The sequence below is a fragment of the Aulonocara sp. 'chitande type north' Nkhata Bay genome, linkage group LG4 (genome assembly GCF_057382095.1).
Source record: "Aulonocara sp. 'chitande type north' Nkhata Bay isolate Kocher_YH1m ecotype deep benthic linkage group LG4, A_spYH_male_GT1.1, whole genome shotgun sequence".
Taxonomy (NCBI): domain Eukaryota; kingdom Metazoa; phylum Chordata; class Actinopteri; order Cichliformes; family Cichlidae; genus Aulonocara; species Aulonocara sp. 'chitande type north' Nkhata Bay.
The window spans coordinates 24777044-24800795 of NC_141347.1; the positions used below are offsets into that span (position 1 = coordinate 24777044).

At 41.6% G+C, this 23752-nt stretch overlaps 1 protein-coding gene across 4 annotated transcripts in view; it reads left to right on the plus strand.

The window, feature by feature from the left end:
- The first annotated feature begins 311 nt into the window (after positions 1 to 311).
- cyth1a (cytohesin 1a) overlaps positions 312 to 23752 on the plus strand; it is a 41078-nt gene continuing 17637 nt past the window's right edge. The window contains exon 1 of one of the 4 annotated variants that reach the window (XM_086289333.1): positions 312 to 487. In XM_086289333.1, coding sequence (XP_086145459.1) covers positions 469 to 487 — 19 coding nt within the window. In that variant the 5' untranslated portion in view covers positions 312 to 468. Of the gene's footprint in view, positions 488 to 5357; positions 5633 to 14762; positions 15024 to 19805; positions 20049 to 23752 lie in introns of those variants that run through there. The other 3 variants (XM_086289331.1, XM_086289332.1, XM_086289334.1) reach the window with 3 other exon arrangements.

Consider the following 23752-nt stretch of genomic DNA (forward strand, 5'->3'; position numbering starts at 1 on the left):
GATGTTGTATTTAATGGATTATATGAATAGTTGTATGCACACGTTACAGGGCCCGTCAAATAAGCAGCAAGTTATAAAACCTAGCAGCAGGACATTTAGTAAACTTGAAGCTAAGTTAGAGCGTGACATCACATCTGGGATGGGAGGGGCCAGCATGTGCACCGGCTTTTCTGGAGAGCTACATAACAGCGGAGCAGCCAGGCATCGGCAGCACACACCTCTGAAACGGCAAAAAGAAAGGGACAAACAGAAAAGCAACAAGCTAAGAAAACAAAAAAAACAAAAGTAAGCTTACGCCTGCTTTCAAGTTGAGAGCTGGGAGGTGAGGCGAAGCCAGAGAAGAGACGAGAAAGGGAGGGAAGGAGGGCGGCAGGTAACGGAGTTGCTGCGGGCGCTTCGAGAGAGACATCCCCGGACAGAGACGCCTTCATCAGCCGCAGAAGCAGCAGCAGCATCAGCACCACCGGGATGGAGGGGGAGAATTACGGTTTGTCCTCATCGCACTGTTTCACGCATGTAGCAGACGCTTTGATCCAAAGCCTGACACTGCATGAGCGCATGCTTTTCAGCACTGCCGTAGCGTGTCCGTGTTCCTGCTGTGCCAAGAGATTAAAAAAAAAAAAAAATGCAGCCCACTGAGCTATGTCCACACTACTGTCTGTCTGTTTGGTGAAAGTGTTAAAAAATGACAACGTGTCACACTTCAAAGTAAGTCCTAGTCCGCAGCAGGCCTGTATGCCGTGTTGTTTTCATCCTACACTTGCCCGTGTTTATGTAGTCTAAGCGCATACACAGGAACAGGAAGAAGGATGCAATCTAAAGCCAGCTTTAAAACAGGTGGTCTCTGTGGTATGCACACATATAAAAAGGTCGACGCAATTAATGATTTAGCATCTCACTGCAGCTATGACAGCAGGGTGACAGCTGTGAAAACAATAATAATAATAATAAATCGGATTTTTACACTCAAAAACAACAGCAGGGAGAAACAGAAAAGTTCCTGCTCTTTTGGGAGTTTACATGATCCGGACTTATTTATTTATAGGATATCAGGCTGGGATCTATTTTGAGGCTGACATAGTTTTTCTTTTCTTTTTTCTTTTTTCTTTTTTTTACAGAATGCCTTCTTATACAACTACTTGTGTTGAAAAAAAATGTGAGCCATATTTACTGGAAATTCAGCATCATGTCATCAAGTGTATGGTGACATCCCTGATGATGTCAGACCGGGATGAGCTAGCTGGTGGCTCAGCTTAGAATATGATAGAGCCTTCGTCTCAATTATTTAGTAGTTTTTTTTTTTTTTTTTTTAGTGAGCTTAATGCATCTCAAAATAGAACCTCCAGCAATGGCCTCATTGCAAAAAAATTCTACTGATGCTCTGCTGAAGGGAGAAGGAGGGGGATGATGCTTCTCATCTCTTTTCCAAAAATGAGGGGAAGTTTTAGTCTAATGGAAGTATCACAGCTCCTAACAAAGGAGCAATTGCTATAAAGAGTCCATAGGTGGTGACTTTGGGTAGCCCGTGCAGGGTGTTTTCCTGTCAGCCCCAGAACAGGATAATGATATGCCGTCAGCGACTTCCTATTTGCAAAGGAGCTGAAAGAATCAGTTGGTGATTATGTAATTATCTGCTGAAGTGTGAGGCATAAGAAAAGAGACACGCTGAAGCACCCAGCGCATTCAGATAACACTCTCGCTGTCCCCGACACCTTCTTAGTCAAATCGACAGCTTGAGAATCTGAATGAAGAAGTGCAAAGCATATCATCTCCTCTGTGAGCAAGAAGACGGGAAGCAGATGGAAGTAAAAGTGGAGATGTCGTTTTATTTTGGCACAATTTTTTTCCCCCCACTGCAGTTTATTATTAGTCTGGACTTATATAACAAAACACAACATTCGTCTGGAGGCTGCCTATATTTCTAATGTAATTTGTATAATTTATTGCGTCGTGGCTTCACCTGCGTAGCTGCCTTCTTACATTTACAGCAGGATTATCATTGAAACAGGTTTCTGAACTGTGTTCCAGTGATGTTGCTAGGTGCTGGCGCCCTAAATCAACTACCTGGGGATTCACGAGGCGTGGCTGGGTTTCAAGACTTACTTAAAAGGCTTTGAGCTGCAGGGTGTCAAAATGTTTTTTTTCTTTTGTGTGCACCCCCTCCCATCTACTTGCACCTGTCAGCGCAGTTCGGTTTCTCTTTGCATAATAAAATGTGCACAAAGGAAACAGTGCAACTGCTCATAGGTGTGGTGCGCTGGTGCTCTAGGGTGACAGGTATATGTGGTTTCTGTGGTTATGGGTGTCATCTTTCTCTCTGTCAGTTTGACCTCTCCTCTTTATCTGAGTGATTTCGTCTGAGAAATAGAGATGCTTCTGCTGGTCTTAATGCTGCGTGTGTGTGTGTATTTTTTCTTGTTTTCTCTTTGTAATTTTTTTCCCTTAAACTGTCACTCTTCAGCCATGTGACACATTTACTCCAGCTCTAAGCTCCTCTCATGTTCAAAGCATACTGACACTGTCACGGAAGCAGCAAACTCTCAGCGGGCTTATGCAGACACAACTTGTTCTTAATAACAAGAAATAAGTAGTTACATAAAAATCACACCAAAGATGCTACAGCTGTTCTACTTTCTTGATCGTGTAATAACTCCAGAAATAAGAAGCGAAATGAATTTAATGGTTTGTTTAATGGGATTTCATTTGCACCGATCAAAAAGAGACGCAGATGAAGAGAAGTGCTCAAAGCTGAGCAACGAGTGCTGCATGTTGCTATTGTGGAGATATTGTGAAGCTCATTCAGCCTGTTCAGGTGTAGAAGCTCTAGCCTTCATATTCACTCTGGTTGTATCAGCAGAGACACTGGCTCTGCCCCCACTCAGCCAGTTATTAGTCACCAGAGGTGATGCTATCATTAGGCTGCCATGTAGGAGTTCCACCAACACAGATCAGGAAGCTTCCTGTAGATTTTATCTTCCACCTGGGAAATGATTGTATCGAAAAAGAAAACACGTTCACCTCCGTAGCTGTCTACTCGTTTACTGATGACTGATTCACATCAGAATCGTGTAATCTTCTGGGGAAGTTATCGGTTTTCTTATTGCAATTTTTACTCATGACTGTTGCACTCAGCCCACATAGATTTCATAGTTAGATTAAATCTGGGTCTGCTAACTCCAGAAGACTTGTAGCCTGCTTGGGGAGGTGAAAATAAGAGTTGTTGTTGCATGCAGTGTCCACATGATGGCATGCCATGCTCAAGGAAGTGGTTCATCTGGGGCCAGTTAAACGCAAAAGGCCTTCATGCTGTACGTGGCAAGACTTACATATCAAAGCAAACTGCTTCAGCTGTTACGAACTGGCTCAATAGCACAACATAAAGTGGAGACTGACACCAGATCTGGTTTTATTTGGTATTATTTTGATTGACTTCAGCTAAAAATGACAGCCCAGAGAGCATGAGGCCAAGAAGTGGCATCCATACTTTGTTGGATGAACACAATAAGCAATTAAGCCCTGACAACACCCAGACTCTTGCACCGTCACTATAAGACAAGTAGGGGTTGGATCGGGTGTGACAGAGTACAGTCGTTAGCCTCCTAGTGGTTTAATCACTTAGGAATGGATGCATTAAATTATTTGTATAATTTAAACTCTTTTGATTTGTTTAGGGAATTCTTTTGCGATGCCATCCTACATATTGCAGAAAAAGTGCAGTTTACTTTGTAATCAATGCATTGCTGTAGATTTTTAGTTTACTCACATATTTGAGGGTCATTAGATGTTTTCTCCCATTTGGGGTTCATGAGGAATCAATCAGTGACTTACCATGTGCCTTTTTGACTAAAGCAATCTAAAGTGTGTTATATAACAAATCAGTATTAGCATTTAAACTGTGACAGTTTGGGCATCTTGGGGATCTCTCTTTGAATGACTGCATTTGCAGCTTAATTGCGTGTTGCACTTGACGTCCTCGTTAGTCCATAATAAACTGCAGTGCAAAAATAATTAATTCAAATGAACTGTTGTCAATTTGGCTAATTGGCTTTTATGAGTTTCATTAGAGCACTTAAAGTTTGCTCTGTGGACTAGAATAGCTCCATAAAAGTTCAGTGGAATACACAGATTTAAACATTTTCAGTGTGTTTGTGTTGTGCTGTCGAGCGAGGGGGGAGGAATATGCATTTAGAAAAAAAAAAAAAAAAGAGGCGGAAGATTTGTGCTGACTTCACTGTGTGCCTTTCCTCTGGTGACAGAGCTGTTCTGTCTAGGTGATGTGCAGCTGCAGCATTTAAAGTACCCAGAACTGACTTTGCAGTTCATACAGAGGTCAAGTTGAAGCACTGTGCCCTCAGATAATGAACTAGGCAGTGCTTGTTAGATCATAATGATTTCCATAACCACGAAGCACGTCTTACTTTATTGCATTCCTTATCGAGTCACCCCTATATTGCTTTTCAATGGAAACATGATTGACAGAGAGGGCGGAGTTGAAGGATTAATGAATGACTCGCAGAGAAGGAGTAATTAAGGAGTGACTGACAAGTGGGGTAATGCAGAGTGGCAGGTGACACGAGTTCAAGAGGGAAGCTAATCGTTTGCATTTTGTTCCACGAGAGGAAGCGAGAATCTGAAACAGATCGTTGACGAGCACATTTTCGTTGCTGTTGTTGTTGTTGTGAAACCCATGTGCGTTATACAGCCCCAAAATGCGATCGTGTCACTGCGAATAACCCTCACCGAGTGTGAGAATAATCTAATCAAAACAAATGGCTCACAGTGTTTGGCCCAGGAGCTAGTTATTTCTTCTATCCTGTTGCCAAGCAACAATGAAATCTTGTCTCTTTTTTAAATGCTTTTCAAGCCAAAAACCAAGAGTGACTAAAAGCTAAAAGCAGCAGAGGGTGGAGATGGAAATAAAAATCTGGAGTGGACAAAAAAAAAGCATACTGCTGACTTTCATCTATTTATTTATTTTTGCCATAATTTCCATGAAAACAACAGAACTCCATCCCTTCTTCAAGCGACTTTTCAGATTGGACCAGTCGTACGCGGTTGCTGCAGCAGTCGCAGATACGTTAATATATTTTGTGTGCAGCCTGTCAAGAATTAGTATGTGAGGTAGCTAGTGGGAGAGAAAGAGAAAGGGAGAGAGAGGGAGCAGAGGAGGATAAGAGCGAGGTTCAGATACCAACGGAAAAGGGGAACGGGGGAGAAAGCAGAAGTGATTTTAGCATCCGATAGCAAGTTGCACATTCTCAACAAAGGGGAAGAGAAAGTAGGTTAGTGTAAGACATTGGCCGAGGAGCGTCATCCAACTTGGGGTGGGGGGGGATTAGGTGAAGCAAAGTGACACAGTGCAGGATCTTACAGTTGGAATCCTTCCATGGAGGGAACAGCTGGGAGCAAGGAGTGACAGGTGCACTGGGGAGACTGGGATCTTCACAACTTTTCTTTCACATCACAGTCATAAGGAGAGAGGAACTCAGGACGATACACAGCTGCAGTCTGAGACATACACTCAGATACGGAGATTAACACGCCGGAGCTATGGGGACAGTCGGTGAACTATGTGTGTCCAGTTTTCAGACCTTCTTGTGCCCTGCTGTGAAGCCACTCGAGGAAGCTCCAGGTAAAGTAAAAGTTGTTTTCAGGAAGATCATTTTTCATTTTGCTGGCTTTTGGCATCATTACTATAAACCTACAGTGTTGAAACTATCACGAGCATTTGTTTTTTGAATGTGTTTTCAACCTGTGAGCGTGGTCATGTGTGCTTCTGTGACCACTGGCGGGAACACATGACTAAACCAGAGATGAAAACAAACAGTCGGACAGAAATAGAAGGAGCTTCTCGAGGCTCAGGGAGGCTCTCATTTAGCACAGCTTAAACCTCTGCCCTGTGCGTGCACGCACTCTAATAGAGCGTGAGCTAATGTTATTACTCACTCAGCTGATCGAATCTGCAGCAGGGCTGCCTCCTTCTTGATGACTTCACATTCCTTTTTCACACATGTACATAAAATCCTTATGTTGGCCGACAACATGTGAAATCTCAGCTTGCGAGCCAGACTTTCTCAGCTCTGCCAAAGACTTGTGTTTCCGTCCTTTAACAAAGAGGACTGGCAGTGTTGTGCTTACTGGTGATCGCCTCCTAAAGCTGGGTAAAATGAATTTTCTGTGTTTCTCGGTTTAATTACACACAGAGAGACACAGATTAAGATGTTGGTTTCTTTAGAAGTTTGCTACTCACCATCTGGACAGCGATGGAGCTGATGTGCGCGTGTTTGTTGTTTTGGATTGGTTGCTAAGCGCCGCGATGACATTGCACTGCAGGATGGTGTGCAGGTTCCCATTGGGGGTGTTTAAACTGCGTGTTGACATGACTTAAAAAGCTTTGTTGGGTGGCAGTGAATCAGCTGACTTTGTGCGAAGCATGTGGAAGCGTTGCTGCCTCAGTCATTTCAAAATATCCACATCAGCACCAGGGCTCTGCCTGTCGATTTGGATATTCAACGAGGAAGTAATCTGGATTGTTCTGGTACTAAATGTGATGACAGCAGACTTTTGCTCATTTTATTTTATTTTTTGTCAGGCCAACAGAACTGAATGGCATGTTGGGTGTTTCTAGTCACTTAGATAAAACACTGGCTTGCATTTGTACATTCAGCCTTCCCTGCAATTTGTGGGCAGCGTATTACCAAAGCTGCCAACTGCCTGCCTTGTGTCACGTTTTTTGATTAAACGGCAATAAAACGAAGTTTGTGTTGTGATGGCAACCGTTAAGAGTTTGGGCCACTTGTGATGTAATGACATTGGCTGATACTGTTAGTGTTGGTATTTCTGCTTTTAATGGTGAATCACGAATGACTCATGTGTGGCTCATCCAACTGTTGTTAGGCAAGTTCACGTTGTGTCATCTAAGCTATCACTGTAAACCACTCCTGAAATAAGTTGGGGAATTATTTGATTTCTGTACTTGCGTACAAATTGCATCACATTTCGCTGTTATGACATCTCAGTAGGAAATGGTGTACTTTTATCTGGTGGCTTTACTCTCTTGCACACACAACATATAAAGCTCTTAAAAACTGCTTGACGGAAACTATAATTTATCTACTGACTCACTGGTCACATTGTCAGTTAAACCTTTCTAGTACTGGGTTACACTCCTTTTACCTTCACAGTTCAACAAGTTGCTTGGAACATTCCTCAGAGTTTTGGTCCACATTGAAATCACGGCATCACAAAGTTGATGTAGATTTATCAGCTGCACATCCATGATGCGCATCTGCCATTCCACTGCATCCCAAAGGTGCTGTATTGGAATGAGATCTGGTGATTGTGGAGTTCATTTGAATACAGTGAACTCAATGTCATGTTTAAGATGATTTGAGTTTTGTGACACGAAGCCGCCATCAGAAAATGGTACACTGCGGTCATAAAGGGATGGACACGGTCAGCAGCAACAACACTCAGGTAGATGGTGTTTAGATGATGCTTTGTTGGTACCAAGTGGTCCAAAGTGTGCCAAGAAAATATTTCCCGGACCATTAAACCCCGGTTGATGGAGCTACTACTACCTGCCTGAAAGAAGGCAGGATGGATCCATGTTTTCATGTTGTTTACTCTAACTCCTGACCGCACCATTCAAAGGTTGCAGTGAAAATGGAGACTCATTAGACCAAGCAACATTTTTCCAGTCTTCTGTTTTCCAAACATGCTGCCCATGCAAATTGTAGCCACAGTTTTCTTTTTTTTTAACTGAAAGGAATATCACCTGGTGTGGTCTTCTGTTGTTGTGGCTTGAATCAGTCCATTCTCCTCTGACCTCTGACATCAGCAAGGCATTTTGACCCAGAGAACTGCCACTCGACAAATGGCTGTGTATCTAACAGGTGTATCTAAGAAAGTGGTTAATGAGTGTATTCTGCCCACAATAACTGTTTACATCAGATTTTTCTAATAAGACATGTTAATAATACTTAATGCTTTTATTTAAGAGGAGAATGTATATTGAAATTAAACTAGTCTTGTCTTTTGAAGAAGTAAAAAGAAATTACTTCCTTCTTAGTCTGTTCTCATGTAGTAATATCAGACTCCAAAGTAAATACAGACTTTTATTTTATCATTTATTTTCTTCAGTTCCCTTTTGCATCTAAATTACTGAGTCACACGCACACTGTTTTGCACCTTTCACAATGTAATTGTTATTGTTAACCAAACGCTCACAGTGACAGTCACTGTGAGTCGGCATGCTTAAATAATCATCATAGCCCACAGAATGACAGCGATCCCAAGTACTGTGTTGTTTATAGAAGACATGATAGAAATTTTCTCCGAGTGATATCAGCACAGCTCCATCAGTCATCTGTGCAGAGAGCCAGGTGTGCCCCGGATTTGCCGAGGCTCTCTGACGCGGAAATTACTCTCGTGGGCTCCAGGGACAGCTGAGGACACACTGATCTGTGCGAAAGCACAACAAGGCCGTCAGCAACAGCGTGTGTTTGAGAATATTTGCCCTATCAGCTTGTTATATATGAGACTGTAGTGATGGCAGCAGTTACCAGCCTTTTTTGGTTTGGGAGCCTTACACTGTACTGTTATCTATTTTAACAGCTTTTATATCAGTTTATTATTGATTATTAAAATAATGAGATATTTCACAAGTCAGATAAAATCAATAGTTTTTTTGACGGAAAAAAAAGGTACAATGAACAACATCCAGAACCACTACAGGTTGAGCTCTTTTTGAGCTAGAGCTATAAATGCTGTCATCAGCCACTTCATTAGGTACACCTATTCAGCTGTTTGTTAACACAAATATCTAATCAGCCAATCACATGGCAGCCACTCGGTGCATATAGGCCCTGTTTCAGGCAGGCAGCAGTGTAATGGTGCAAAATGTTCTTGGTACACGTTGGAGGACTTAGTACCAGTTGAGCATCTTTTAAATACCACAGCCTAGAAACACAAGTAATGCTGTCCATCCATGTCCATCCCTTTATGACCCCAGTGTACCCACCTTCTGATGGCTGCTTCCAATAGGATAACGCGTAATGTCACAAAATTCACATCATGTACAGTTCACTGCACTCAAATGGCATCCACAGTCACCAGATCTCAGTCTAATAGAGCACCCGGAGGATGTGGTGGACAGGATATTCTCAGCCGACAAATGTGCAGCAACCGCGTGATGCTATCATATCTATATGGATTAATATCTGTGAGGAGTGTTTCCAGTGTTTGTTAAATCTGTGTGAAAAAGAAATAAGGCATTTCTGGAAGCAAAAGCATGGGTTGCACAGAGTACCCAATAAAGTGTCCTGTGAGTGTTTATGCTGAATGAGTTTGACAGTGAGAAGTCTGACAGGAAGTTCCTTCAGGGAAGAGTGTATGAAAACATAGAGAGACTCACAAAACCTAACTAAGTGGGTTCCTTTTGGTGTTATGGGAGGATATGTCTCAAGATATTTTTTATGTCTTGATAAATGCTCTAGGAAAGAACAAGCAACGGATAGGACAGTAAAGAATTGATGTTCATAATTGTGCTATTTTGGCTATATCTGACATGACCGTCAGTTTTCACCTTTAACGCTAACTGCTTAGCAGCATGCACCTGCTGCCCTCGATCTTTTAGTTTTTATGACTCAGATAGAATCCTGTTTATAAAGAGCAAAATGTATATTTAGTTATTTCTCTGGAGTGCTTATTAGTCAAACTCATGAATTTTTCAGCAAAGATAAGCAGTCGCTTTGTCACCGTGTGCCATCTCTTGTTGGGGTCACCATGTAAATGTCAAAACTTTGTGCGGTGCAGAACGCTGAACGACTAGCATGAGATGAGTACGTTTTCTTATGCAAACAGGTTCTCAACTGTCATGTTTTATCAGAAGCTCTGGAAATTTTGCATGCTCCTCCTGAAACAGTTTCTGGCAGCAGTATTACTGCGTGTAGGTGGGTCCTGCTGTAAGCTGTGTAGAGTTCTCTATTTTAATTGCAAATTGATTGGCCGCCCACAGAGTTCTTTCTGACATGCAAACATCAGAAAAATAGCACCAGAGTTAGATGTATTCTGCTTTTTTTTTTTTTTTTTTTTTGCACATGACTCATGTCAGTAATTAATCGTTCAGTCCTGAATTCCGTCTAACCCAGAAAATTACAGAGTGCATAGAACCAAAGGTCTCATTACCTGTGATTGCACCTGTAAAAGGAAAGCAGTGGTTTCAAAGTCAACTTGTGCAGTGACTCATGCGTCGAGCAGCAGATCAGCAGAGCCATGTCTAATGCCAAAGAATATTTGCCGTGCAGGTTTGTAATTGTCGTGGTGGCAGAACCATTTTTCATGCCTTGTTTCGAGCTCGTCTGTGGATATTAACCCCCTGTTTCTCAATAAACCTCCTGTTTGCATGTTTTGTAAGTTAGAAAAAAGCAACATGACTCTGTACAGTGACCCAACTTCAATATGACGCAGTGTAGTTAATTTTGAAATGCTTTTGGTTGAAATCATTGCTGTTTGATAATAAAGATAAATTTCTCTAAAATTTTCCTTTGTGGGTTTCTTTCTCCCCTCCTGCAGCTGTAATTAATACAAATGATCAGCAGGAGTCACTCTTGGTACCTTTTGTCTTAATGATGGGGATTATTTTCTCTCACACAGCAATTTTCCATCTAATTCAGGCAATTTAAAGCCTAAAATAAAGATGTATTTTTAGTTCAGGAGCTGCCAGGATATTGTTTTGACTCTGTGGTTTCACTTATAATAGCCCCGGCACACCCACAACCGATTTTACACATATATACACACACAGAAACACAAAAAGCAAAACATTATTTTGCTTTCCAACTTCTGTGTTTTTGAAGACTTTTTTTGATGTTTGAAAACGTATTGCATCAGTGTTTCTTGGATTAGGAGGCTATATTTTTATGGCAAGCCTGCCTTATAAACTAGGACTTTGGTTTTGGGCCTCTTCCAGGGAGTCGCAAATTGTAGTTTTTGTGAAGTGGAGTGTTTTGGAGCTCGGTCAGACATAAAATAAAATTCGCCCCTCTGTTGGAATTATCTTGACAATCGTTTTCTTTCACATCCTGCAACCTTGATTCATATTTTGAAATCACTACTTACGAAACTTTATATGGTGTCGCTGAATACTAAAAACCTGGTAGTGACCTGCACATCAGTAATGAGTGCTAATGATCGAAGTCAAAACATTCAATCATGTGTTCATTACACTCAGCTGAGGGCACCTTTTAAAACCACAAGCTTTTTTGAGACTCGCACTTGCAATCACACCTGAAATCCACATTCTTAACATAGCACCGTAAGACTGAACAACAGCTATTTCACAATACGAGCCAGACTTGTGTGAGGTCAGAACATTCCTAGAGGCTAGAGAGCTACAGTCACCTTATGTAGACTTAGAGGGTGATACCAGAAAGCTGTCAGAAAAAGCTTTGCTACAAATCCAACACAGCCTGATTTATATATAATGTGTCCTGCATGTACATCTTGCAAAATGCTGCATAAAATGTAATCTTATGCCTGCAGCAATAACGCATGCGTGGGATATCTAGAAGTTATAAATAATTAAGCAGTGTTAAAGTAAATGTTTACCTTTGCTGTAGCAGCACTGTTACAGACACCATGCAGTTTCTTGGACAAAGCCAACAACTTCACACAAACTTACTGACATGAAGACAAATTAATATTGTCTTGTGGTCTTCATACATACATGCTCTAAATAATATATGAATAAAATTGTAATAAAAAGATATCCTCAGTAAATGTGTCATATCATCAACACCAATTCATATAAATCTTATTGCATTTACTGGAAAATAATATTGCGTTACACAGGTAAACCTAGTTTCCCCATTTGGTTGTGGCTGACCTCATAGTTGAGACTTTTATAGGTCATAGTTAAAGGTTTTGCGGTAATGGTATTTTAATTTTAAAACTGAAAAAAAGAACTAACGTCCTACAGATTCTAAGACGAGCAGACCTTTGTCTATTTGAGGAATTTCTCTTTTCCTTTGAAACTCAAAATCTGCTGCACCTTTTAGCACAGTCTTTATTCTTTTTTTGGTCTTGATTTAAAGTGTGCATAAATCCTCCATTTATCTGCTGATCCGTTCTACTTTAGCTCGTTCAGGAAGCTGTGGATAACTGTAATCTTCATGTGTCTATGTCATCTCATAATCTTTTCATTTAAAGGTCAGGCAGCTGCCTGTGTGCTCTTGTTCTGGGTCCTTGAGCACAGATTTACAGCATTGCTTGGGGGAATGGATGCACTTCTAACAATGAGTTGAAACTTTGTGTGTACGGGGGTCGCTACACACAGGCTGCATTGTCAGCTGTTGAGTTTGCGCGACACAGCTGAAGCATTCATGGGTCACAGAATGAAGTTGAGATCCCCCCTAAATGAAGATTCAGTGCAGACTGTAGCACTTTACCGTAGTCTTCTTAGTAGCTGTGTCCTGATTCCTGGGTCGGTGCTCAGAATCTTTTTAAAATGCAGCTGGACAGCTCATACACATTTTTCTACCGTACGTCAGATAAACAAAACAGATGAGCTGTTTTCTCCCCTTACCTGGCCTCTGTCATTGGCTGTGAGTGGAGCATTCCTCTTGGCTCTCAGGTATTCATCAACAGGCAAGGACAGGCTCAATCCTCTGCTATCTGACAGCAGTATGGCTGTGCAGGTGTTACACAAACAGAAGACTAATTTACTCACTTTCAAACAGGGGGCTGTAAATCCCTCATAGTTTCCTTAAAAAATGCCGCCAAGAAATATCTCTCTACTAGGAAAAAACGACCTTTCAACAAACCTTTGATCAGCCTTTGATCACAGGGGGGGGGAAAGGTGAAGGTCATGACATCAAAACTGTAAAGCTGCATTAGGCACAAACATTCTGGTGAGTATCACCAAGATGTAGCCAAACCTGTTTCATCGTTACTGGTAGGCCCCTGCATTGTTGTGGTGTAATCATAAGAGTGCAATGAAAATCAGCTGTTTTTCAGAATCACTCAATCATCCCCAATAATAATAATAATAATAATAATAACAACAACAACAACAACAACAACAACAAAAGATTATACAGGATAATGTGGGAAATAAATCCAGAGCCATTAAAGCACTAGACTGAAACATTTTGATTTATTTGTTTATTTATTGCAATAATATCATGTGAGAATAGGCTGTGCAGCGAGTTTGAATATCCAACAGGTGTTCACAAGTGTTTGTCTGTGCAGGTGTTGTTGCTATTTTCTAAAGAACGGTTTAACATTTGTTTCTGAGGTAAACGTTTGACTGCACACACACGTCTACTCTCGGCGGATGTGGTGAATCAAAAGCCTTAAAAAGAGCAAGATCAGCAGCAGTAAACTGCTCTGCCTCGGTGAGTCTAACTCACTCCCTGCCCCCACTCAAACCCCAACACATGTGTGTGTGTGCGTGTGTGGGAGAGAGCCGAAGGCAACAGGGTGGCAACACAGTGGGGCAGACGCGTCATAGGGCACGTTCGCTGCGCTCTAATCAGTTTGCATAATCAGGAGACGGAGATAGGCAACGAATTCCTTTCAAAATAAGAGTCTCACTTACAATTACAAAGTCCAGTATATGAACTACTGACACCTACCTTACTTTTTGTAAGTAAGTAAAATTTATTTATATAGCACTTTTCACACATAAAAATCACACAGTGCTTCACAATAAAGAGAAAGAAAATGAAAAAGAATGGAAATACAGCAAATAACAATGTAAAACAGTAAAATACAACATAAAACAACAAATTAGTTGAAATCTAGTCTTCAGGGTTAGAAAGGCCCGATCTCCATGAGTTTTAAATCCAGCGCGTGGGGCCACCAGCAGTCTCTGAGCTGATGACCTTAGAGCTTGGAAAGATGAATGTGGTTTCAGCAGGTCAGATATATACTGGGGAGCTTGACCATGTAGGGCCCTAAAGGTTAAAACTAAGTCTGAAGACTATGCAAAGCTAATTTGTTAAAACAAGTAAAAAGACCAATGCAGTAATCCAAACGGGAAGTCGTTTATGCTGAAGAACTGAATCATTTAAAAATGTAATATGTACATTATATATTTATATGCACATGTATATATTTATATATTTGTTTATTTTTTCTCATCTACTCACTGGCATCGTAAAGACACAAATCAAAACTGTTGTATAAAACATAAACCTGTAGGATCCTGCAGGATAAGCCTAATTTGAAAAAAAAAGAAAAGAAGAAAGTTATGTGCTGAAAGTTATGGTCTGATTATACCAGCACCAACACATATGCAAACAGGAGTTTTGAGCTCTGTAAATTGGTATACCTCTCCAAGTTTATGTGGCAATGCTGCAGGGCAATTCCAAACTAATAACTGACAGTTATTCTTTGAAATTATTTGGATGTGAGGATGACGGGGATTTAGCCAGTTGAATGCTTGTTTGGGTGCCACAATGTCTTGAGTCAGTCTCATTATACACCTCAATATTCAAATCAATATAAAGTTCTTGTAATTTAAGAGTAGTGTTTTCTTGAATTTATATTAAGTTTTGTACTGTCCTGAAGATAACTGGTTTGGCTAATGGTGCCTTTATGAATACCAAATCACAGAAAGAGTCGAAACAACAAAAATTTGTAACTGTGTAATCCAAATAAAGTTTTTTGTAAACATTCTTTAAAACGTGTTTTAATTTGAAAGGCACAACCGGAAGCGCTCCTCTGTGCCAAGCCTGCTCCTCTTGCTACTTTCTCGCTCTCAGGAGCAAAAGCTGGTTGGTCAAAGTCCGTCACTTCAAACCACTCCCTTGAGTCGTGGACCGAAACAGTCTTGTTTTAGGCTAGAAGTCAATCCTCGGAGTAACTTTTAACTCGCCAATTGAGAGTTGAAAAGGCAATAAAGCTGTCGTTAATTGTATTCGGCGAAAGGTTTGACTCTCGGAAATCTTCTAGAAACTTTTCGGACTCGAAACCTTGAGGCACAGACATCATGGTGTTAAAGTCGGAAGACGGCGTAGGTGAGTGAGCTACTCAGGGAGAGACGTTTTACTTCGTGTGAAAGTAATTTAAATGGCACCACATGGCCTTTAAAATATACATATATATATCAGAGATAATAACTTGACGGTATGAAAATGGAAAATCTCAGTGGACTGTAACTGTCCTTGGCGACATTGTTTATTCTCCTATTGTTGCTTTGCTGCTTGTGTAAGCGCGGCACTTTTCTGAGCCTTATATAGCAAATAAAAAATATGTATACACAATCATTTGGGGTTTTTTTTAAAGTCTATTTTTGTTTATCCATATCATATTGACTGATCCTTGTCTACAAAATTCAGCACATTACCACATATTTGTACACTAAATCAAAGAGCTGGCTGTATTTTCACATTTAGTTTTGAGCAGTGCTGGTGTCAACATTATCAAGCACTTTAGTAGTAACACTCTGTAGACTTAATGCAGACTCTAACACGGTCAGAGTAAATATCGTCGGTGTCATTTTTCACTGAATACTCAGCAACAGGTGTGAGAGCAGACCGCGCACTCCTCCAGCAAGCTTTACATGAGTCATACTTCATCATTCCAGCCTTTGGATGGGCCACCTTTAGTTGAAATTATGCCAGAGAAGCCTTGCTAACTGTTGCAAATTACATTTGTGGCTGTAATTCCTTTACATCAGTTTGATGATGTGCAGTCATAATGAGCCAGTGTGCAGCCTTTGGTGTGAGACAGAAAGCCTTTGTTGCTGAGCATCATTCTTTCATCTTTTCTCTTTGACTTGGTTAGCCTGGCAGCATTAATCAGGAACTTTGCCTTGCGTCACTAATAATCCTGTTAGAGAACAGTGGCTGATCCTGTTATATGCTGCTGCTCCTTTATTGTTCTTGGGAACTTGCACACTTTGCCCCCCTCTCTCTTTTCCTTCCATAGCCTTGGCTGAACCTGGCTGGCACACACAGCTGCATTGTTTTTTGGAGGCAGCGAGGTGAGCGAGAGGTCCATTCGATTCCTTTTGAGTCCATTTGTCTCTGCCACTTAGCGGTGGGTGGTCTGGGAAATTAAAGTAGTTGTCACTAATGGTTCCCTAATGAGTGGCGCTGAGAGCTCTAATGGGGCCTCTGGTACAGTGTACCCTCCCTGGCACTAATGCCCCCGTGGTTTGATAATCGTCATCATCTCGCCATAATCATATTTTAGCTCTCTTTCTGCATCAGTTGCAGCGCTCCTTTCCACTCAGACCATCGTTCACTCTGCGTTGTTGGTGCTGAAATGGAAAATGTGTTTAGAGCAGAGAGCACTAGTGAGGTGTTGTTGAAAGTCTGTTTGGTAGCTCAGCAGCACTTGGTTGGCTGTTTTCGCTGATGTTGATAGTGATCTCGCAACTGAAAGAGGAGAGAAAATGAAGGGTGTGCAGATTTAAAACTATGACCTGTCACATTAATATTGCAATGGTTTCATGAGAGTCTGTGCTGAACAAACATTTTTTTTTTCTTTCTAATTAGTCAAGGCAAGGGGGGGGGGGGGGGAGTTTGTTTTGGATTGTCATTTACCTGCATTGTTATTATGGTCAGCTACAACTGACTTTCTATTTGGTACTGGGCTTGGTCTTCATGTGACATCATGTGACGCACATCATGATTTCGTAACGTCACGATGGCGAGCTATGATTAGTTGGGGAAGTCTGTCATGTCTTGCGGTCAGGTCATTATTATAATCCCAGATAAATGAAGTCCAAGTCTTTCTGGCCAAGCATTTCAGCTATCGTAGTTTACATTTATTAATCATAAATTGAGCTCCTTTTAAAAATTTCGCAGATTAATCAAGAAAAGTATTGTGTTCTTGTCCACATTTCGTGACATCTTGTCATGATGCTGAGAGTGCAGATAAGGGTGTAGCAAGACTTGAACTGCTGTTTTCACTTCCTTCTCGGTTTCTCAGAAAGAAATGTGTCAAGTTCTCTTTTTTTTTTCCTTTATTCTTTCTCTAGGAGTGGAAATCACACTGCAATCTCAAAGCTTAGCAGTTTGTTATTCCTCACCTCTCTCAAAGTTACTGACTTTTAGTGACACTCAGCTTCGTCTGCAACAGGTAGAGACATGCCTGGAGTTGCTGTCTTATTACGGGAAGGGGAGGAAAAAAAAGTCTGACTTCTGCTGGTAATGTGAAAGAATCCAAAATGGCGGCTGGGAGGAACTTCTTGATAGATGCCTTTTTAAAGGAGTATGCTGATTTGCCAATCAAGCAGCTGTGCAGCAGCTCAGGATTTGAGCTGTGCATACTTGGTCTACTCCTGGTGTTTCTCCACTGTTCAGAGCACAGTGAACCAATGCCTATTTTATTCCCTTCCCAACAGGATGGGAGGGTTTCGCCGCAGTTTTCACTCCTCCGCCGATCTGTTAGAGCAGCTCCCAAACAGGAAACTAAGGGTTTGATGATATGCTTGGCAGGAAGAGGCATCCTAGAATTTGTGTGATGGGTCCATTTTTTCACTCTTCTACAGCAGAAAAAGCAACACTGAGGCAAAAATAAAGGTGCTAAAAGATAAAGATTTTTGGCTCTTCCAGCTTTTCCACCACATGTTTTTCAGAACGTGTGTGTTATACTGGGAAGGCAGGATGTTGTTAGTGGGAAAGCCCTGATTAGAATCAAGGCTAACGGCATCAGAGGACAAAGGCATGTATTGTGGGAAGAAATAGCACTTCCGCTTTTGAGGGAAAACACAGTTGCCTCCTCGGTTGCTTCTAAAAACAAGTTAATGTCAATAAAACAGAGCAGGGATTATGTAAAAAAAAGCTCATCTTTTGTGTTTGCTACCGTGGATTATGTCTATGTATGTGCATGCAGCTGCTATGCTGCTGTTGGGCACTCTGCATGTTTGCTTTACACTGAATCTGACGCTGACACAGTGTGTAGGGTGGCAGGCCTTGCTATACATTCTTCAGGCTCAGTTCCCACCCCCTCACATCCTTGGGTCTCTACATTCCTGCACAGCAGCGTCAACAAAGCTAGCCAACCCACTGTGAACTATGTCTGGGCTGTCAGGGGAGTGATGGGGTCGTTTCTGTTTGACCAGTCTTCTTTTGCGATGGCATTGACTTTTTAATGTGCCTTTTTAAAGGGTGTAAAACATCTTCTCTTAACACAAAAACTCACACAAACACAAAATGCTTTGCACTTTCACCTGTTGAGAGCTCTGGAAGACAACCAAGTTGGACTACATGAGAGGGGAAAAATCCACTGAAAAGTGAAACTAGTGCTCCTCCTTAAAGTGGCATTCCTTCTAATAAACGTCAGGGTGTCCTCTGATTGCAAAACAAACCCCAGATGCAGAGAAGTCCATGAGATGATGTTTCCTCAGATCACTTGTCTGTGACCTAATTAAGCCCTTTCCTCGTGTATTTATGGGCACAGTCACTATTTTCAAGTATATTAGTACAATATGGTGTGTATGTATTAAATTATTTCCCCATTAATGTCAAGAATGTTGATAAAGCAGCATATGCTTCAGGGCAGACTTTTGTCAAGTTTCCATTGGCTTCACCACAGGACTTCAGTGACCAGTAGGTGACATCTGAAGCCCCTCAAATTTAGAATTTTATTTAAAATCAATACTGATGTTTTTAGGAATTTAATAATAATAATAATGAGATTGGCACTGATGGCACAAGCAGAAGAAAGGGATCTGTCAGTCTTATTGCTTTCTCAAATCACTTTACATTTGTATTGCATTATGTTTTATTGGAACATTCATTAGGAGAATAACACCTTTGACTCTCCAACATAGATCATTGTAATCCTGAGGCATGCTACAAGTGAATTTACTGTTGCTATTCCATTCTTGTCTAAGATGGGATTATGTGAAAAATGGGTGTAACTTCACCAGCACATGGATCCCATCCTGACAGCTATCAGAAGAAGCTCAGTCACTTCGAGGCTGCAGAGTGCACTCAGCACGGCAGAGGGCTCCAGGATGACTCATTCGTCTTTATACAGACATCAGACAAGCGCTCATGTCTGCTCTGTGCTGCAGACGTACCCGGGGCAAGTGTACACTCATACTGTAAAAACACACACAGTGAGGAGCAGTGCTGAGAACCATTCTCTTAAAAGATCATTAGACTCAGGATAATACTCATGGCCTAGACTTAACAATAAACACATACTCGCCTCCAGCACAGAGTCCGTTGTTAAAGTGGAGTTTGGAGGTGGTAATTTTGGCTGCATGACTGGTCAGGAGAATGAAGAACTGGCTTGAATTGCTTACTCACAACACCAGCTCATAGTAGAATATATCATCGCTGTCTCTGTGGGAGATGACGGCAGAGGAGGAACCAATCATCATGTAGTTATTTGGTAATTTAACTATTAATCATCATTACGAACATAAGAAAGGCTGGATTTTTTTTCTTTTTCTTTTTCAGTCTTATGGTTCTGGGCTTTTTAATTTCATTATTCCTGATACAAATAGGGCAAATTTCCACACTTAAAAAATCTGAAATGGAGGGGGGGGGGGAGTAATTTGATTACTACCTGAAAAGTATTTCATCCTCTAACTAGGACTCAGCATGTTGAGTTATAAGCATGGGTTGAACGTATGCCTACAGGTGTGTATGCAGCATATTTTTGGGAGAAGGGGCAGCAGCTAAAGGAATGACCACCGGGTGGAGCCACCATGTTTGTCGTGGAGACAGGAAAGCATGTGGAGAGAGAGAGAGAGAGAGAAAGAGGGAGGGCGAGGAGGTGGTGAGCTAGTGAGTAAGGCTCCTTCCCAAATGGACTGTATCAGTGGCTGTGTGCCTTGAGCCGGCTGGCAGCTGATAGTTGTGCTGAGGAAATCAGGCAGTGTCTCTCTCCCTGTCAGGAGGAGCAGGACTCTTCCTTCTGTTACTTGACGTGTGGATGTTTTGAATCGCCAGAATTAAGCGGTAGAATCTGACAGGAGCCAGGGTTGGTGAGCCTGTTTGTGTACAACAAGGTGGAGTGAAGAAGTGGAGTTCTTCAGAAACCCAGAAAAGTAACACTTGGGAGATTTTCTTGTTCAGGTTAGCACCAAATCTTGATGATGCTTCTGTGTTTAGCTGATTAATTAATTGCAAGGCTGTTTTCTGTTGCTTGCTGTCATGTTGCTGTCATGTGGGACTTTGGTCACGTTTCATTGAGTCTGTGCCTGCAGTTGCCCTTTGACAGTTTTGAGGGTAAAATCAATGAAGCTGGAAAAAATGCATGCTTTATAAATAAACTGCTGGGAGATGATTCATATATATGAATATTTATGTGTTTTAAATCTCCTGGCTGGCCTGTTGTGTTGACTGTATACCAGAGCTGGAGCCCCAAAACTGGGTAACAGAGTGATGTCAGCAGTGGTGAGTTTGTTGGTATGAATGAAGCCCTTTTGATGACGGATGTATGTAGAAGTTGGACTTAAACACCACATCATCAGGGGTCTGTATGGCGCACATGGGATAGGTCCATTCAACAAAATTGACAAGGATCAAGCTGGTAAAAGTAAAGGCGATTCCTTATCATCAGCCCATGTGTTTGGGCCTTGTTAAGGAATGAAGCTACTTGTCGACACAAAGAGAGAGCTGTGATCATCCCACCTCTCTTCTCACAGTTTCTGTGTTCTTCTGCCATTTGCTGTCCCACGCTTCCCTGGCTAAACACAGGGCTTCTTCTCCTGTTGTCTCTCCTCTGCCAGTCCCCCTTCACATTTCATACCAACAGGTCAGAATGAATGGATTTGGGCCTTTTTCTTCTTATTAATCCATAACTGGTGGTCCTTTTCAGTCCGGTGTGTGGATTCTGTTTCTTTGTGTGCTCTAGAGGAGGAGGTCAGAGATGAATGATTTTTTTTCTCCTTTTGGTGACCACATTCAAAACAGCCTTAGCTTTGTTGCCTTTGATCTGCTTTGTTATAGAATGTCTATTCCTGTGTGTGTGTGTGTGTGTGTGTGTGTGTGTGTGTGTGTGTGTGTGCTTTTAGATATAAATGAGAGAGGGTACCCGTGGGATTTGCTAAAGTAATGAGATTCAGTCTGAGATATGTGGATGAGATAGTCACATTTTAAATCACTTTCTGTTTAAGCAGACCACAGCAAGAATCAGAAAGCTTAGAGTTATTTATTAGACTGAAAATCAGCACCATAATCGATTGTGTGTGTCCTGTGCTGAATTAATTAAACCTTATCAAGAAGTGGACTGCTTCTTTTGACCATTGGTCTTATTGGTATTGGCTAGGGGTCAATTGATTGGAGCCTACGTGGCTCTTGAGGCCAGTGGCCAGGTTTTAAAGGGAGGAATGTCAGTGTAAATATAAGGTCAAATGTTGAACAGCAGCAACAGAAACCTGATGGAATGGGGGGAGAGGAGCAGGTAGATGTTGACTCGAGAAAACTGATGTTCTCAGTTCAAATGAGATCGGCTGGAATAAGAAGGGAGTGCAAAGCCTAGATAGGAGTTGGTCAGACCAGAAGGATGGTGCATGAAGGAGAAAACCTGCAGACACAAACAACAACAAAACCTTGTGCAAAGAATGATTGCTGCTGACAGTGTCATTTGTTTACCTCCATCACTGTGTGCACTTCATCAAAATAAAAACAGTGATCTGTGTGTCTTCGCATATTCCCTCACTCAGCAAATTGTAGGTGTAAATATATTCCTGACGTCTTCATCTGCTGCTGTAAAACACCAATACACATGTCTACTAAACTGTCATTTTACTATAAAGATCGCTCAGCATTAGTTTCTTCCTTACATGCAATACGTACGTATGTCTAGTATCTGTGTTGCTGGAGCAGCCTGAGTAAGGAAATTACCTAGTTAATAATTTTTTTCTCTTGGTCCTTGTGTGCTTGGAGGAGCTCCCTAAATTGGGTCACATCAGCAGGGAGGGGGAGCTAAAAGATCTTACGAGCACTCGGAATTCTAATTTCCGTATTTTCCAAGGAGAGTTCTTCAGTGATCTGGGTGGAAATGAGACGTCTGCTTCTTTTGCCAGGATGGCAATCAGGATGAGTATTAGTGGCTTCTGCTGCCCTGGGAGAGTGATCTATAATTGGTATCTCTCTTGATGCCACCTCCCTGGTGCGCTCTGCTGACCCAGCCTTCACTAAAAAAAAATGCTTCACCCATCTAGGAAGTCTGCACTCTTAGATTAAAAAAGTAAGGGTGCACCGAGACAAGGTATTATTCTTATACCTGATTTAGGGCTCAAATGAAGCTTTGGGGAAACTAAAAAAAAACTTCTTAAGCACTTTACCTAAAGTACAGAATGTATTTGACAAGAAGTGGGATGTACCAGTTCAGGAGTAAGTGCCATGATTATTCTTGCAGAGTGCATTGAGTGTTTCAAGTCATGCATTTGGGTTGAACTGCACCCAGGAGTAATGAGGGCCAGGCCACTGCAGGACAGAGCTCTGATTGTAATATGCCAGATTTAGCAAAAGAGCACTTATGTCAGTACCATTAACCAATTGCTTCACACTGTCATCTTTTTCAGCAAGGTATATAAATGGAACGCATTATCTTTGGTTTAAAATAAAATAAATTTAGTACTTTGTAATACTGACCTCTGAATAGAGGTGAACACACTTTGGGAGTGACAGTTTCGTAATGATGTGCTGGAAATGACAGTCAGATGGTGTTAGTGCTGTAAAATGAAACAAAAAGCAAGTTGCAAGAGTGCTGATCATTAGTTTATATGTGGGTGTGCAAGTCCATGTTACTTGTCCCTGGTCTCTCTGCATGACGGCACTATGTGCAAACACGCCCCCATGTGCGTTTGCATGTAATTCCCCTAGATGACTTATTTTTCACGCATTGCAATTCCGAAAGCAGTGAGATGTGGGCGTCATGTGTTTTACTTGTGAAACAGTCTGTGGAGCCTGTGGTCATCACAGGTTCGACCCTGCCCTTTTTGCATGTGAGAGAGTAAGAATTCAGACAGATGAGGAGGCGTGGTGTGCGTGGAAGGAAATGCCTAATTTATCCCTTTTCTATAATATTGTAATGCCAACAATAAAATATGGATAGTAGGTGGTTATCACAAAGTATCTTTTAATAAGACCATTTATTTTCATTGTTCCAAAAACAAATAGTCCCTTCATTCTTCCTCTACCCTCTCTGACTCTCTTTTTAACGTCCTGCCTATTTCTGATGACAGCCACATTTCATCGGCTGTGTCAGTGCAGAGGTTTGCTGAATGCGAGCCAAGCAGTGCTCCAAGCATTTTCTTACGTTGATGAACTCCCTCTTCATCTGCTGGTTTCTGGGAAATTACACCCACTTGGTGCCCACCTCTGAAGCAAGCATGTTTAGGGCCTTTCCCTGCTGTGCTGTGGTTATGGTTATTTTGGGTGGAGCAAGGAAAGCATCGATGGTTTCAACCACGTTGCTCCGTGATTATGCGGATTCAGATGACATGTCGGGATGCAGTGTACGTTTTGATTGCAGGATCTGGGTGCCATCGTGCATCTGTCATATGGATTTTGCACAAACTATTTTTATGTGCTCTCAAAAGAGGAAAGTGTATAAACAGTTTCCTTCCTTAAAATTATTAGTTTGCTAATTTTTTCAGTTTTCTCCTTGGAGTGAAATTACAGTCCTGTATGCAGCTCTTCTCTAATGTCAGTCCTCCTCTAAGGCCTGGAGCAATGTGGCTGTTTCATATTGGGACCTGCTGTCCTGTGCTGTGTCCTGTTCATTTTTTTTAGGGTCTGCCAGGCCCCCTACTTGACATCGTGTTTCT